Source organism: Struthio camelus, chromosome W (genome assembly GCF_040807025.1).
Source record: "Struthio camelus isolate bStrCam1 chromosome W, bStrCam1.hap1, whole genome shotgun sequence".
NCBI lineage: Eukaryota > Metazoa > Chordata > Aves > Struthioniformes > Struthionidae > Struthio > Struthio camelus.
The window spans coordinates 57,798,064-57,813,509 of NC_090981.1; the positions used below are offsets into that span (position 1 = coordinate 57,798,064).

At 63.8% G+C, this 15,446-nt stretch overlaps 3 protein-coding genes across 7 annotated transcripts; 2 read left to right on the forward strand and 1 right to left on the reverse strand.

Moving 5' to 3' along the window:
* Positions 1–375: 375 nt before the first annotated feature.
* Positions 376–5,175, forward strand: LOC104145793 (killer cell lectin-like receptor subfamily B member 1B allele A). Of its 2 annotated transcripts, none has more exons than XM_009677537.2 (6): positions 376–1,019; positions 1,561–1,671; positions 2,383–2,463; positions 3,261–3,367; positions 4,097–4,200; positions 4,789–5,175. In XM_009677537.2, the coding sequence occupies exons 1-6, from the start codon at positions 680–682 to the stop codon at positions 4,985–4,987; spliced, it is 942 nt and encodes a 313-aa protein (XP_009675832.1). In that variant the 5' UTR covers positions 376–679; the 3' UTR covers positions 4,988–5,175. The 2 variants fall into 2 exon arrangements, with proteins under 2 accessions (XP_009675832.1, XP_009675831.1); XM_009677536.2 differs by having other exon boundaries at positions 388–1,019; positions 3,219–3,367.
* Positions 5,176–5,321: 146 nt separating this feature from the next.
* Positions 5,322–10,082, forward strand: LOC138064229 (B-cell differentiation antigen CD72-like). Of its 4 annotated transcripts, none has more exons than XM_068925904.1 (7): positions 5,322–6,729; positions 7,218–7,313; positions 7,877–7,966; positions 8,288–8,602; positions 8,711–8,859; positions 9,138–9,247; positions 9,498–10,082. In XM_068925904.1, exons 1-7 carry the CDS (start codon positions 6,594–6,596, stop codon positions 9,643–9,645), a joined length of 1,044 nt encoding a protein of 347 aa, XP_068782005.1. In that variant the 5' UTR covers positions 5,322–6,593; the 3' UTR covers positions 9,646–10,082. The 4 variants fall into 4 exon arrangements, with proteins under 4 accessions (XP_068782005.1, XP_068782006.1, XP_068782004.1 ...); XM_068925905.1 differs by having other exon boundaries at positions 9,153–9,247; XM_068925903.1 differs by lacking the exons at positions 9,138–9,247; positions 9,498–10,082 and having other exon boundaries at positions 8,711–9,130.
* A 2,649-nt stretch (positions 10,083–12,731) lies between these two features.
* On the reverse strand, positions 12,732–15,432 carry LOC138064207 (B-cell differentiation antigen CD72-like). Its single transcript, XM_068925833.1, has 6 exons — positions 15,248–15,432; positions 15,069–15,164; positions 14,416–14,505; positions 13,780–14,094; positions 13,523–13,671; positions 12,732–13,229 (listed from the first exon to the last, which is right to left on the reverse strand). The coding sequence occupies exons 1-6, from the start codon at positions 15,330–15,332 to the stop codon at positions 13,128–13,130; spliced, it is 837 nt and encodes a 278-aa protein (XP_068781934.1). The 5' UTR covers positions 15,333–15,432; the 3' UTR covers positions 12,732–13,127.
* Positions 15,433–15,446: the final 14 nt, after the last annotated feature.

Consider the following 15,446-nt stretch of genomic DNA (forward strand, 5'->3'; position numbering starts at 1 on the left):
GGGAAGCGCACCGGGAGCCCCCGCGCTGCACGGCGAGCTGCAGCGGGAGCCGCCCCGGGGACCCGCCGCACCGCCCCGCGCCGCGCCGGGAACTGCGCCGGCCGCCGCACCGAGCATGTGCGACCCGCAGCCTCGGGAGGAGCCGCTGGGAAACGTAGTCCCGGCCGTGGATTCCCCCGCCCCGGGCTGGCTCCGCGCTCGCGGGGGCGGAGATGCGCTGCCCCTGCGCGGAGCCGCGGGGCAGAGCCCACCCCTGGGGGGACGGGGGGGTTGGAGACTCCCCCCCCCCCCCCCGCAGCCTTCGCAGGCACAAGGCGGGTGCAGGGTGCAGAGGGAGTGAGGACAGAGCAGCCTGCCGGCCTTCGGGGAAGGGAAGGAGCAGGCAGCCTCGGGCTTTCCAGGCAGTGCTCGCACAGCTGCAGCCCCATGCAAAAAAGACACCAGAAACCACATTTGAAGAAGTGCTCCGCTGCCTCCTTGCTGCTTCTGAGCACGCAGAGTTTGGGGACGAGGATGGGGCCCCATGTCCTGCTCCTCAGGGTAGCAGAGACACCCCCCCACCCCAGTTCCCGAGGCTGATCTGCTGAGCACGCCGCAGGGTGCTCAGCTGGGCAGGGGACGAGCAGGACCATGCTGTTCACCACCCCCTGAACCTGGGGAAAGGGCTGGTAACAGGGCCATGTGCGAGGCCCAGCCTGCCGTGGTGGCAGGGCGGCGTGGGCTGTGCGAGCGGGGCTGCTGGGTTGGTTTCCTTGTGCCGGGAACTCCTGGGTCTCAGCCTTGCCTGGGGCTCCCCCTCGCCAGGGGAGCCAGCGATGCTGGGGCTCCCGGAGGGGCTGCGGCCTTGGTGGTGTCTCTGGGGATATTGCCAGGAAGTGACACTTTCCATTTCGCACAACACTGGGCTGCGGAAGGGGGCAGGGAGGGGGTTGCTGCTTCGCCGGTGGAGTGCACAGCGAGACACCGCGGGATGGAAGAGAGGGTCACGTACGCTGATCTGCACTTCCCCCCGCCACCAGGTAACAGCATGCTGGCGACCCCCTGCCCCGCTCGCCCCTGTGGCATCCCCGTCTCTCCCCGCCACTTCCCCTTGCAGCTCATTTTTCTTTGCAGGGCCATTTTCCCCCAGAAAGTGCTCCCACTCCACTCACTCTTTTCAGGTATCTGCTCCTGCACCTCTGCCAAGCAGCTCCTCTCCAGCTGCCTGGCAGACTGCCTGCTCTGGGGCTGCGGGGCAGGAGGGGTTCAGGGGCAGGGGACATTCACTGCACGCCAGATGCGTGATGCACGCACTCCTGCTCCCCCCATGCCAAGCACCGTCTGCAGGGGGACGACTTCTAGCAGGATCTGGGCCCTGCAACTGGGCTCTCCCTCTGGCCCACAGCAGTGTTGCACTTTTCCTGAGGGATGTTGTCTGCAGGAGTCTGATGTCCGCAGAGCAGCAGGCTCCCCTGATGCCCTCCTGAGACCCTCCTAGGGTGCACAGACCTTTCCTGGCACGGCGGATCCCTGCTGCTCTCCCAGAGAGCCCTCAGGACCCTGGTTATCTCTCTCTCACAGCTCCTCAGCGGCTGAAGCAGCTGCCCTGGCGCTGTGCAGCCCTCAGCCTGGCTCTCCTTTGCCTGCTGCTCCTGCTGGCACAAATTGTCCTCGTTGGCTTGAGCTTCCACTGTGAGTACCCGCTTACGTCCAGTCACTGCCGGTGCCCCTCCAACCGCTCATGTGGTGCCAAGGCTCACCGCAGCCGGGGCTGGGGGTTCGGGGTCGGCCTCGGCACAGCGCGGTCCGTGCTGTGCGTGTGCTGGACGGGGACAGAGCTGCAGGGCTGTCAAAAGAGCAGCTGCCCCGACACCACTGCAGGCACAAGCAGAGCCTGAACTTTCCCCTCCGGGCGCTGAGTGCGGAGCTGGTCCCTCCTGTTCAGAGCCAAGGGTGTTGCATGCTTCCAGGCTCAGGGGCAAGTAGCAAAATTGGTGAGGCGAGGTGCAGGTCCCAGGCCTGCCTGTCTGGAGTGCCTCCAGTGTGGGGGAGTGAAAGGCGGGGAGGAAAGCGTGGGCTCAGGAAGGGCCCTGGGGCATCCCGCTCCATCACCTGGCAATGAGATGAAGACAGGACCAAGAGCAGCGAGACTGAAACTGAGAGAAAGAAGCACTTTCTGTGAAAGCCTGTCATGTGATGGGCTCAGAAGCACAGCAAGAGCTGCAAGGGCCTCGGCAGGCTTGGCTGGCTTAAAGAGAGGGGGAAGCCTTCAGCGGTGGGCTGGCTGTGGCTCTTGTGGGGCTCCCAGTCATGGGAGCGTTCACTGGGTGCTGCTGGGAGCAAAAGCTGGCCTGGGACCTGCAGGCTGGCTGGCAGGGTCACTACTGTGCTCTTGGTGCATAGTTTTAGGGCAACTGGCAGGCTGCACCCATGATCCCTGGAGCACGGAAGAGAGCCTCAGCGGTGGGCGACAGAGTCCGCAAGGTAGGAGAGCTTGGTGGGCTTCTGGGCAAGGTTTGGAGAGGATCTGGCGATACAAGGGGCAGGATCTGGCCCTACTGCCTGCTGGAGCGGGGGCTCCCACCGGACCATGCCCCCACCTCAGTCTCCCTCCATTCTTGCTGCTGGGCCTCTGGCTCGTGGCCTGGAGAGCTGCCCCGGTGTTGCTGAACATGCTGCATTGCCAGGACCTGTTTGGGAGAGAGAACCCCATGGCAGCTCACCTTCACCTCGACACGCCACCAGCCCCAGGCAAGCTGCAGGGTTATTGCTTGCTATGAGCGTCTGTGAGCCAGACAGGGTCAGATGCTCTCTTTAGACTGGCCTCCAGGAAAGCTGAAATCCTGATTGTATTCCCAGCACTTTGCAAATGTAGGGGATCCTTGTATCACTCCACTGAACCTGGAGCACCCTTCTCTGGCTCACCTCCCCTGTGCCAACCCCTTCATGTAACTAACCCACCTCCATCGGGGCTCCCACCAGAGTCCTGCAGGGCTGGAGATGGGATGTGGGAGCTGGGCCTCCGGAGGAAGACACCAATGTAGGGGTCTTCTCCATGGGGCAGCCACAGGAGCATGGTGGGTTGGTTGTACAGCCTGGTGCCATGGCTCCCTGGCTGCCCCTTTTGCACCCTGCTGCAGCAGCTCTGAGCGCAGGCTGGGAGCTGGTGGGAGCCCCTGGTGGCTTCCCTGTCCCAGCTGCTCCCAGAGCCATGGGCAGGCTGCTTTTCTGGTGTGCAGGGCGATGCCAGTTCTGCCCAGCTGGCTGGTTCTGGGACGCAGGTCAGTGCTACTACTTCTCTTCTGCCAAAAAGACCTGGGAGCAGAGCAAAGAGGACTGCTGCTCCAGAGGGGCACAGCTGGTCACCATCCGAACTAACGCCACCCTGGTGAGTGCACCCTGCTGACACCCAACCAGCTTGTCTAACCCACCTGTGGGCATCGGGCCACGACCACCTTGACCACCTCTACCAAACTGTAGCTGATGACCACCTTGACCACCTCTATCAAATTGACCACCCGCACCAAATTGTGCACCCTACCTTGTTGTCCCCACCTTCTTGGGGAGGCAGGACAGCAAGGATCAAGCAATGCCATGGCTTGGCATTACGGCAGTGATGGGGTGCAATCTCCCCTGCTGTGGCTCACGTGCCAAGAGCACAGCCAAGCCTTCAGCCGGAGAGCTGGTGATGCTCTGCCCGCACTGTACAGCTCTCATTCCTGATCGCTGGGGCTATGCCTGAAGGGTCGGGCAGGGTGTCCCTCCAGTGCGTCGGCCTTGCATTTCTCCTGGCCTGGCACACAGCAGCAGCAGGCTCTGCCCCACAGCCTGCCCCCAACCACATTCAGTCATGGGAGTGAGCTATACCCAGCTCCATGCTGCTCCAGCCATCCCATCTGGCTGCTGCATGTTCCCGTGTGTGGCATGACCACCCCTCCAAGAGCGCACACGCATGCGTTCACATGTGCAGGCATGCAGTAGTGTGAACTCCTGCTGGCGTGGGGGGTATGTGGCCGTGTCTGTCTGTGGGAGTGTCTGGGCATGATGTGCAAGTGCCCGTGCCAGCAGCAGCATGTCGGCCCTTCAGGCAGCTCACGCTTGTCTCCTTGTGCACCAGGCGTTCCTGACGCGCATGTCCGACACGGATATGTTTCACGTGGGGCTGAAGCGTGACAGTTCCCGGGCTGACTGGAAGTGGCTGGATGGCACTGCGCTGAAGGGGTAAGGCTTTCAGCTTGCCCCCCAGCCAGGGTTGCTGGGGATCCTGTCCCATCCCCGGGCTCTGGGAGGTGACTGGGGGACAGGGAGAGTGCAGACGGGCAGAGATGTGCTCCCCAACTTGGCCACCTCTCCCCTCTCAGGGCTACACTGGGGCATTTTAGGGGAGGGAAGATTGCAGAGGTCTGACCCTATCATTCACACCCTGGGGACAAACGAGGTCTGGATGCAAGGCTGGGGGATCCCCCAAGAGCAGGTTTCCAGCATGAGGTCCTGGGAGCTCTTCTAGGTGCAGCTGGTGCTGAGACCTGTCAGGAAGGGCCCAGGGTGCTGCATGCAGGATGGGCAGGGACAGGATGGGAAGAGATCGAGATGGGTACCCTGGGCAGGGGAGGATGGCCGAGGGGCACTGCTCCATGGTGAGGGTTAGCTTTGCCCCTGTGGCATCTCTGCGCAGTCTCCAGTCCCTTGGCAGAGGAGGAGCTGATCAGCCTGCCTCATCCCGTCTCACCCCCAACCCCTCTGGCCCCCATCCCGTCTCACTCCATCCCATCCTACCCCAAGCCGTCTCACCCCACTCTCTCTGTGCAGGCTCTTCCCAATCCAGCGTTTCACCAGCTCTTTCCTGGCCTGTGGGAGGGTATCTGGCTCAGGGCTATCTGGCGGCCCGTGTGGGGAAGCCCGCGGCTGGATCTGTGAGAAGAGCGCTGCTGCCCTGCAATGGGTCCAGTCTGCACCCCCCACCTTCCTCTGGGGGAACACCACCTACACCTGCGCGGGGCCCTGGTGACCTGCAAGGACCTCCAGCATGGCCACTCTGGCAGCGCAGGGACCCCACCACCCCTATCCTACCCCTGCAGTCCAGCCTGATCCGAGCTCCTGCACACTGGCATCCTAGATTGCGGTCTCCTAACGCAGAGCTCTTCTTCCCCCCCAGCCCGGATCTGTGAACTTCGGCAATAAACTCTGGCGCATGGATGCTGTAGCTGTCTTTGGGGCAAAGTGCTGAGGGGGAGGCTCTGCCGTCACCGCAGAGTTGTGGCACCCACAGCATTGTCAGCCTGGTTGGAAACTGCACTAGGGGAGGTGGCTGGGGGCCAGGATTGACCCAAGGGTCCCTGTGGCATGGGGGCAGTGTGGAGCAGCTCCCGTGGAGCTGGGACGGGTCTCCCCAAAGCTCTGGGCTTGCTGGCTGCACCCGCTGCTGGAGATTTGTAGCTCTTCAGGGAAGGCAGCCGGTGCCTCTCTGGTCCCGGCAGAGGGTTTGGCCTGTGCAGCAGCTTGTGTCCTCATGCCTGCGTGGTCTGTGGAGGTCACAGTGAATGCACTCACTTCACTTTGAGACTGAGTGGTGCATGAGAGTCTAAAAGCCCTGCTCGGTGGTGATGGCTATCATTGGTTTGAAACTGGCCACCGGGGTCGTGCCAGCAGCACACAGAGCCTGCACAGCCCTCCCTTGCTGCCCCTCCTGCCCTTCACGATGGATCACAGCCTGGCTCTCACCCAGATGGGTGGTGGGATGGGGACAGTGAAGAGCAGAGGAAGCCCAGTGCCTGCAGCAGGCAGGAGCGTGGGCGGAGGGAGGAAGCAGGGCCAAGGCCAGTTGGGGACAGCTGCCTTTCCCGCTGAGCCAGCCCACGCGCTACCTACGCCTTGCACTCCTGCCCCTGAGTGCTCCTGCGAATGATGCCAGGTCGTGCTCAGCCCCCTCTGGCCCCTTAGATCAGACCTCCTTTCCCTGCATTGCCTCTCACCAAACCTGCTGCTTGGTCCCTTCGTGGGTGTCCCCTTTGTGTCACCTAAGCCGGGATGAGCCAGAGACCTCTCTGCTCTGCCCCCTCTGAGAATGGCTGCTGCGTGGTGGCCTTGTGCCTAAGGATTTTTTCCAATGGTCAATAACTTATGGGAGAACCGTAAAAAGCAAGGAGTCCAGGTGTAGCATGACCACAAGCAGTGCGCATTTATTACTCCTTTGTAGATTTATCTTAGCCTAATTTGCTATAGCCAGGCACTAAATGCTATACTACGTGCTCTTCAGGTTTGCAGCCAAGTTGCTGTCTCAGGAAATTTGATCCTCAATGCCCCATCTCTCACAGAGGAATCACGATGCAGGCATCCCCTTCACACCTGGTGGTCGTCCTGTGGTCAGGACACACAGCAGGGTCCGCTCTTGCACTAGCTGGCATTGATCTTCTATAGTTTCCTCACTGTTCTTCCCCAGGGACAGTAGCTTAAACCAATCACGAGCCTAAGGGTCTACTCGATCATGTCTTATTGTTTCCTTGCTTGCTCCTGTCTCTCACTTTTTATCACTATTGTCACAAGGTTCTACCAGTGTTGAAGGTTTCTACAGCATCATTTCATTTCTTATTACTATTGTCACATCGCTCTGCAGCATGGGGGTCTCTGACTGTAGATGCCCCAGGAGATTGCCAACCGATGCATCCCACTGTGATAGGGCCTATGCTGTCCCTGAGGCTTGCTCCTGCCTGCAGACTTGTGACACTGCACAGCATGGATCCACTGTGGCCAGTAAGCACTGGGGCCAGGGTCTCCTCATAGACTGGTAGAGCAGATGACCATCCTTCTTCGTTGTACCGTAGGGCTGGGACCCTTTAGGGAGCAGAGCATGGTGTCCAGGATGGAGAACAGTTAGCTCCCCCTACAGCAACAGCTGCCCAGAAGTAATCTATAATTTGCAGATAGCGTGAGCACTTCTGCTTTCTTGCAAAGCAAGAAGTTGCTCCACCCCAATTGTATGAGCCACAAATCTGCTGCCAGATCTCAGCATAGCAGAGTAGAAAGTCCCTGATCTGGAGCTGCCTGGGGGACAGCCAGCTCTTGTGCACATGGCCCAGAGTGTGGTTTATGCTGACCTGAGGTTTACCAAGGTGCCTGCGGGACGCAGCACGCCCTGCCAGGCGCTGGAGGCAGGTGAGAGCCCCCGGGAGCCCCACAGCGGCCCGCCCCGGGCCCGGGCCCCACAGACTCACCCGCTCTCCCCTGCCTTCCTCCAACAGCCCTGTGCGAGGACGAGGCGGAGAGCCCCTACGAGAACGTGCAGCCGGGGCAGGTACCCGTGGGGCAGGACGGGCAGGGGGCCCGGCCCAGCCCAGGTGAGTGCCCAGCTCAGGGCCCCCCGCACCTCGGGGAGCCCAGGTGTGGGGCGAGGGGGGTGGGGGGTGCTCCTATCCCCACCCCACGGGGACGAAGGGCAGGAGGCTGGGGACTGGCGATGGAGTTCCCCTCCGCTCGTGGGGACTGTGCTTGGTGGTGGCAGCACGTGGAGCTGGGGCCCTGCTGCGCCGGGTCATGCTTCTGGGCGGCGGGGTGGTTGGGGCTGCACCATCCGGGCCAGCGGGACAGCAGGGCATGGGCAGCGGCCGCCGGCACGTCCTCTTCATGGATGGGAGCACTTCCCCACTGCGCCAGCAGCTGCTTTTGGCCCCGCATCCCTGGGGAGCCGAGGGGGCCGGGGCCCACATCCCTGTCCTGTGCCCGCGTGGGTGCCCACCGGGTCCCCACGGCGCCCCGTTGGCTGCCAGCCCCGGCTGCTCCCGGCAGGAGAGCTGGGGGCTGCGCGGGGTGACCAGGCTGGCGGCGGCTCTCTGCGGGGATGCCGGAGGCAGCAGCGGGGCCCGTGGGGCGGCTGATGCCGGTGGCCGGTGGTGTGTTGCAGGGCCCTGGCGCCGGCTGTGGTCCGTGCCCGCGGGGCTGCTGGCAGCCTGCCTGCTGCTGCTGGCCGTCGCCGTCGCCCTGGGGCTGTGCTGTGAGTAGGGGCTGCTCTGGGCACCGCCGGGGCCGTGGGGCGGCTGGGCAGCGGGGCACGGGGCGGCGGGTGAGCGGCAGGAGGGAGGGAGAGGAGGGCCGTGAGCCAGGGGAAGAAGCCGTGGGGCTGGGCGGCGCCGTGGGGCCGTCTGGGGCAGGCGCTCGGCGGTGGCGCGTGGCTCGGGGCAGCGCCCCGGGGACTCCCCTCTGCCGCGCCAGCCGGGCTGTGCCCACGCCGCACCCCGCACCGCGGGGCCAGTGCCGGCGTCCCCCTGCCCGGCCGTCCCGGCCCCGTCCCACAGCTCCCGCCCCCCGTCCCCAGACCTGCAGGTCACCCGCAGGCTGCAGGACGCCTCCCGGGCGCACGCGGCCGAGCGCGGCCGCCTCTCGCAGCAGGTGAGCGTGCAGGAGCAGAGCCTGGAGCAGGCGCAGCTGGAGCTGGCGCGGGCCAGAGCGGAGCTGCAGCGAGCGTGGCTGGAGGGCAACAGCAGCCGGCTGGAGCTGGGGCACCGCGACGCCGAGCTGGAGCACGTCACGGGCACCCTGAGGCGGACGGAGACGGAGCTGCAGGACGTGAAGGGGAAGCTCAATGCCAGTGAGATCACCGTGAGCAGCCTGCGCGCCTGTGTAAATACAGGTAGGGCTGTGGCGGGCTGGGGCCGGGGGGCGACGTCTTTTGGGGAGATGCCGGGGGACGTTCCCGGGCCGGGCCGGGAGCACCCCTGAGCACCGCCCGTGCCCCCAGATTGCTGCCCCCCGGGCTGGGTGCTGTACAGGGGCAAGTGCCTCTTCATCTCGGCGGAGAAGAAGAGCTGGTGGGACAGCAAGGAGTACTGTGAAAGTAAATCCTCTCTGCTCCTCGTGCAAGGCCGCTGGGAGTCATGGACCCTGCCGGTATGGAGGGAGGGTGGCTGTGGCCACCCTGGGGGGTGGTGGCGATTGCTGGGGCCACGCAGAGCCCTGGGGGGCGAGAGGCAGCAGCAGGCGTGGGGCAGAGCCCGCGCGGCGCTTGGTGGCCGTGGGACCGCAGGGCTGCGGGATGGTGCTGGGGTGGCCCCGCTGCCTGCTGCCCCGAGCCCCATCCTGGCCAGGGGCCGAGCAGGAGCAGGGCTGAGCCCTGGTGCTCCTGGGCCCCCAGGTGGGTGCGGGGCAATGGGGTAAGTGATTAGCAGCTTCTCTCCCCCCAGCATTTTATGACGGCGGTGGATGCCCGGTACTGGATTGGCGCAATGTATTCCTCTTGGAGAACGACAGTTGAGTGGCTGGACAAGACACCTAGCATGTAAGCAGAGCAGTCCTGGCTGCTTGGACCTCCCCTAGAGCTTTTCTACCTTTCTCAGCCTTGAGGAACAGGTGCCTGTCCCTGCTCCTAGCAATGGGGTCAATGATTGGTCATTGGCAACACTCTGGACTTTCTGTCCCAGCTGTGGTGGCCTTCATCTTCTGCTGCATGGGCAGCACAGCAGGACTGGGAGAAGGGTAGGAGCACGAGGTGCTGTCCTTGCACCTCTGACATTCTCCTTCCCTTCTAGGCTGCCCTATTACATGGACTGTGGAGCATCACGCTCTGGGGAAGTAAGGTTTCTCTTCTGTTCAGAGAAACTCCCATGGATCTGCGAGCAGGCCCCAGAGCTGAGCAGTGCATCCAAGACCCTGTTTCCTCTCCTGGCCAAGGGGTGATTGCGACTCCCCTGCCCTGTCACAACAACACACGGGGACAGGATCTGGGGCTGCACTGGGGAGGCACCCTCACCCAGGCTGCAATACAAGCATCCACACTGCACCCTTGCCTCAGCCGTGTTGCAAAGCTCTGGGGAGACAGTCTGGGAAAGAGGCTGTATTGTAAAGCAAGACTTCTGGAAAACAATTGGTATTTCCCTCTCTCACACCATGCTCACACTTATACCCCCTACCACCTGCCCTCCAGCGCCCGGATGCGTGTGCCCACGTGCCCCAGCCAGCACGGCTCACGGCACCTCAGGGGCAGAGGATGCCGGTACCGAGCCCTGCTCATGCCTGCTGTGTTCATCTGAAGCTGTCGATTGTGTGCTGGCGGCGGTGTGCCTTTGGCACCTTTTTGGAGCTGGGGATGATGGTGCCACTTGTGTCCCTGACCTGTCCCCCTCTGGGAGTGCTCTGGACTGCCTGGTCGCCCCTTGCCTCCTGTGCTGGCTGTCGGCAACTCCTGTCCTGACCTTCCTCCTCCCACCATCACCTTCCCACAGCCTCAGCCTGTCCCTTGGTTTAGCCCTGCTCTTGACCAGTGACATGTCACTGGTGACATCTTCTTGTCACTGGTGGCAACCCTCTGGGGTCAGCCCCACGGCCAATACTCTTTAAACCCTTCATGGGTGCCTTGGATGCAGGCTGGGGAAGGCCCTCAGCAAGCTGACAGGTGACACCAAGTTGCAGGAGTGGTCGGTATGCTGGAGGGCAGGGCTGTCATTCAGTTGGGCCTGGAGAAATGGGGTGATGGGAACCTGCTGATGTTCAACCAAGGGAAAGACTCAGTCCCCAAAATGGGAAGGAGAAACCCCTTGCACCAAGACAGGCTGGGGCCAATGGATGGGCAAGGAAGCAGCAGTGCCACAAAAGGCATGGGGGACCCGAGACCAAGAGGCTGGATAGGGCCCAGCCATGTATCCTTACAGTGATGGTGCTCAGCGGCATCACAGGCTGTGCTGGCCAGAGCACAGGAAGTGGGACCAGGGATGAGCGTTAGCCCCTCCGCTGGCGCTGGGGAGACTGTGTCTGGACTCCTGTGGGCAAGGGCGACTCGCACAGGCAGGACCGAGCCATGGATTTGCAGGATAGCTGACATTGGAGGGGGACCCTGGAGCTAGCGATTCCAACCTCACAGCCTTGCAGCACCATGGCCCTGCCCCACCAGCATCCTTCCACACTGCCTCTTCTCTCCCAGAAGCTGCCGGTGTTCAGCTTTGCTAGGTGGTCCCCACCTTCACATCCCTCTCTGAAAAGTGCCTTTCTCTGGAAACACTGTGGGCAACGGAGGCTCAGGGCTAGCTCTGGACTTCCTTACTGCACCAGGGCCAGGCTTGGCACAGTGCTCCCTCATCTGCTCCCCTGCAGTCTCAGAGCTCCCCAGTCCCACTCTGATCTTAAGGATTTTCCCCCTATTGTCTCAGATCTTTCCCATTGTCTCAGGGTTCCCCATCGTACCACTTCTGCCTATGGTCTCCGGGCTCCTCCATGCCCCCCCCAATCTCCCCTGGGGCCTTAGGGTTCCCACTGCACCCCCATTTCCCCCTATGGTCTCCGGGCTCTGCACTGCACCCCATTTCCTCCGTGTCCTCAGGGCTCCCCAGCACTCCCCTATTTCCCTCCATGGTCTCCAGGCTCTGCACTGCACCCCATTTCCCCTGTAGTCTCAGGGCTCTGCACTGCACCCTGATTTCCCCTGTGGTCTTTGGGCTTCTACTGCACCTCCCTTTCTCCCCATGCTCTCTGGGCCCCCCAGCACTCCCCCACCTGACCAGGAGAAGCAAAAGGTTGCTGCACCCCCTTTATTCTGCCCCAGCCCTGCTTCCAATAACCACAAGCTTGGGCACACACAGTCAACCCAGCACCACCGTCCTCGCATCCCGAAAGCCCCCTGCTCCATCCTCATGCTCGCAGCTGGGCCTGGGCACCTCTCCAGCTGCTGTGTAGCTCCAGCCTGCATCTCTGAACTGTGGGCTGCCTTCGGGCCATGGCCAGGGCCAGGACCCCCTGGCTCTGCCCTGCAGCCACATCAGCCCTGCCGGACAGTGTACCCAGAAGCAGGCTGTCCCTGGGCCACAGCAGGGAGAGCAATGTTGTGAGGGTCAGAGGGCATGGGAAGGTGATGGTGGGAGGAGGAAGGTCAGGACAGGAGTTGCCGACAGCCAGCACAGGAGGCAAGGGGCGACCAGGCAGTCCAGAGCACTCCCAGAGGGGGACAGGTCAGGGACACAAGTGGCACCATCATCCCCAGCTCCAAAAAGGTGCCAAAGGCACACCGCCGCCAGCACACAATCGACAGCTTCAGATGAACACAGCAGGCATGAGCAGGGCTCGGTACCGGCATCCTCTGCCCCTGAGGTGCCGTGAGCCGTGCTGGCTGGGGCACGTGGGCACACGCATCCGGGCGCTGGAGGGCAGGTGGTAGGGGGTATAAGTGTGAGCATGGTGTGAGAGAGGGAAATACCAATTGTTTTCCAGAAGTCTTGCTTTACAATACAGCCTCTTTCCCAGACTGTCTCCCCAGAGCTTTGCAACACGGCTGAGGCAAGGGTGCAGTGTGGATGCTTGTATTGCAGCCTGGGTGAGGGTGCCTCCCCAGTGCAGCCCCAGATCCTGTCCCCGTGTGTTGTTGTGACAGGGCAGGGGAGTCGCAATCACCCCTTGGCCAGGAGAGGAAACAGGGTCTTGGATGCACTGCTCAGCTCTGGGGCCTGCTCGCAGATCCATGGGTGTTTTTCCGAGCATTTTACACTCACCATTTTCCCAGCACTTGATAGTCCGCAATTTGACAATTTTTTGTATCTCGAAGAGAAGACACATTTTAGATGAGCAGGGACAGCGTCCCCACTGTGGCTGCCTGTTCCCACAGGCTCCAGTACATCTGGGGCAGGCAGGGGTGCCTCACACTGGGACCAGTCTTAGAAAGAGCCATGTTCCCCTTGCTCCACCACCGGCATCCTCCCTCCTTACTGTGCATGCATGGCACCATGCCATGCACTGGGACTGTGATGCCTGGGGGTCAAGTGTGCCTGGCTTTCCCCCCTTTCCACAGGCCATTAAACCCTTTGTGGTGGAGAGCCAGTCCAGAGGGGCAGACCCGCTCTCAGCTCCTCTGCTACGCTCGCAGTCTGCCCTCTGCCCTCCGCTCCCATCAGATGCTGTGCCCTCCCCCAGTGTGGCCATATCCTTGGGGAAGGAGAGCCAAGGGTGATTCTTCCCCAGCACAGCTTGGGGAGCATCCTGGGGTGAAACAGGAGTGGTGACCCCGGTTCATGGGGACACTTCTGACCATGGAGGTTTTTAAGGTTTGCCCTGCTCTATCACTGGTCATAGTCCTATCGTGAGTAGGAGGGTGGAATAGAGACCCAATAGGAACCTTCCCACCAACCCTTCTGGGTCGGGGTGAACTGGATATGGCCTCAAAGGTGGGACTGCTACACTTACATGTCAAAGAACTCACTGTCCAGCCACACTACTTGCTTCTTCCAACCAAAAAGTTTCACACCGATCCAGTACCGGGCATCCACCGCCGTCATAAAATGCTGGGGGGAGAGAAGCTGCTAATCACTTACCCCATTGCCCTGCGCCCACCTGGGGGCCCAGGAGCACCAGGGCTCAGCCCTGCTCCTGCTCGGCCCCTGGCCAGGATGGGGCTCGGGGCAGCAGGCAGCGGGGCCACCCCAGCACCATCCCGCAGCCCTGCGGTCCCACGGCCACCAAGCGCCGCGCGGGCTCTGCCCCACGCCTGCTGCTGCCTCTCGCCCCCCAGGGCTCTGCGTGGCCCCAGCAATCGCCACCACCCCCCAGGGTGGCCACAGCCACCCTCCCTCCATACCGGCAGGGTCCATGACTCCCAGCGGCCTTGCACGAGGAGCAGAGAGGATTTACTTTCACAGTACTCCTTGCTGTCCCACCAGCTCTTCTTCTCCGCCGAGATGAAGAGGCACTTGCCCCTGTACAGCACCCAGCCCGGGGGGCAGCAATCTGGGGGCACGGGCGGTGCTCAGGGGTGCTCCCGGCCCGGCCCAGGAACGTCCCCCGGCATCTCCCCAAAAGACGTCGCCCCCCGGCCCCAGCCCGCCACAGCCCTACCTGTATTTACACAGGCGCGCAGGCTGCTCACGGTGATCTCACTGGCATTGAGCTTCCCCTTCACGTCCTGCAGCTCCGTCTCCGTCCGCCTCAGGGTGCCCGTGACGTGCTCCAGCTCAGCGTCGCGGTGCCCCAGCTCCAGCCGGCTGCTGTTGCCCTCCAGCCACGCTCGCTGCAGCTCCGCTCTGGCCCGCGCCAGCTCCAGCTGCGCCTGCTCCAGGCTCTGCTCCTGCACGCTCACCTGCTGCGAGAGGCGGCCGCGCTCGGCCGCGTGCGCCCGGGAGGCGTCCTGCAGCCTGCGGGTGACCTGCAGGTCTGGGGACGGGGGGCGGGAGCTGTGGGACGGGGCCGGGACGGCCGGGCAGGGGGACGCCGGCACTGGCCCCGCGGTGCGGGGTGCAGCGTGGGCACAGCCCGGCTGGCGCGGCAGAGGGGAGTCCCCGGGGCGCTGCCCCGAGCCACGCGCCACCGCCGAGCGCCTGCCCCAGACGGCCCCACGGCGCCGCCCAGCCCCACGGCTTCTTCCCCTGGCTCACGGCCCTCCTCTCCCTCCCTCCTGCCGCTCACCCGCCGCCCCGTGCCCCGCCGCCCAGCCGCCCCACGGCCCCGGCGGTGCCCAGAGCAGCCCCTACTCACAGCACAGCCCCAGGGCGACGGCGACGGCCAGCAGCAGCAGGCAGGCTGCCAGCAGCCCCGCGGGCACGGACCACAGCCGGCGCCAGGGCCCTGCAACACACCACCGGCCACCGGCATCAGCCGCCCCACGGGCCCCGCTGCTGCCTCCGGCGTCCCCGCAGAGAGCCGCCGCCAGCCTGGTCACCCCGCGCAGCCCCCAGCTCTCCTGCCGGGAGCAGCCGGGGCTGGCAGCCAACGGGGCGCCGTGGGGACCCGGTGGGCACCCACGCGGGCACAGGACAGGGATGTGGGCCCCGGCCCCCTCGGCTCCCCAGGGATGCGGGGCCAAAAGCAGCTGCTGGCGCAGTGGGGAAGTGCTCCCATCCATGAAGAGGACATGCCGGCGGCCGCTGCCCATGCCCTGCTGTCCCGCTGGCCCGGATGGTGCAGCCCCAACCACCCCGCCGCCCAGAAGCATGACCCGGCGCAGCAGGGCCCCAGCTCCACGTGCTGCCACCACCAAGCACAGTCCCCACGAGCGGAGGGGAACTCCATCGCCAGTCCCCAGCCTCCTGCCCTTCGTCCCCGTGGGGTGGGGATAGGAGCACCCCCCACCCCCCTCGCCCCACACCTGGGCTCCCCGAGGTGCGGGGGGCCCTGAGCTGGGCACTCACCTGGGCTGGGCCGGGCCCCCTGCCCATCCTGCCCCACGGTCACCTGATCCGGCTGCACGTTCTCGTAGGGGCTCTCCGCCTCGTCCTCGCACAGGGCTGTGGGCAGGCAGGGGAGAGCGGGTGAGTCTGTGGGGCCCGGGCCCGGGGCGGGCTGCTGTGGGGCTCCCGGGGGCTCTCACCTGCCTCCAGTGCCTGGCAGGGCGTGCTGCGTCCCGCAGGCACCTTGGCAAACCTCAGGTCAGCATAAACCACACTCTGGGCCATGTGGACAGGAGCTGGCCGTGCTCTGGGCCCCGCTGGCTCCAGCTCTGCTTTGCTGGGATGCTCTTGCTCCCCCGCGATCACACCGTCTCTCTAGGGTGTAAAGGAGAAGTGAGG

Excerpts from the sequence above, each read along its gene's own strand:
- LOC104145793 (XM_009677536.2), top strand. The coding sequence starts at position 680 with ATGTGCGAGGCCCAGCCTGCCGTGGTGGCAGGGCGGCGTGGGCTGTGC. Across the intron at positions 1,020-1,560 it reads GCACTTCCCCCCGCCACCAG|CTCCTCAGCGGCTGAAGCAG; the intron begins GTAACAGCATGC and ends TCTCTCTCACAG. Across the intron at positions 1,672-2,382 it reads CGTTGGCTTGAGCTTCCACT|TTTTAGGGCAACTGGCAGGC; the intron begins GTGAGTACCCGC and ends CTTGGTGCATAG.
- LOC138064229 (XM_068925903.1), top strand. The coding sequence starts at position 6,594 with ATGGGGGTCTCTGACTGTAGATGCCCCAGGAGATTGCCAACCGATGCA. Across the intron at positions 7,314-7,876 it reads GGGGGCCCGGCCCAGCCCAG|GGCCCTGGCGCCGGCTGTGG; the intron begins GTGAGTGCCCAG and ends GGTGTGTTGCAG. Across the intron at positions 8,603-8,710 it reads GCGCGCCTGTGTAAATACAG|ATTGCTGCCCCCCGGGCTGG; the intron begins GTAGGGCTGTGG and ends CCGTGCCCCCAG.
- LOC138064207 (XM_068925833.1), bottom strand. The coding sequence starts at position 15,332 with ATGGCCCAGAGTGTGGTTTATGCTGACCTGAGGTTTGCCAAGGTGCCT. Across the intron at positions 14,506-15,068 it reads GGGGGCCCGGCCCAGCCCAG|GGCCCTGGCGCCGGCTGTGG; the intron begins GTGAGTGCCCAG and ends GGTGTGTTGCAG. Across the intron at positions 13,672-13,779 it reads GCGCGCCTGTGTAAATACAG|ATTGCTGCCCCCCGGGCTGG; the intron begins GTAGGGCTGTGG and ends CCGTGCCCCCAG.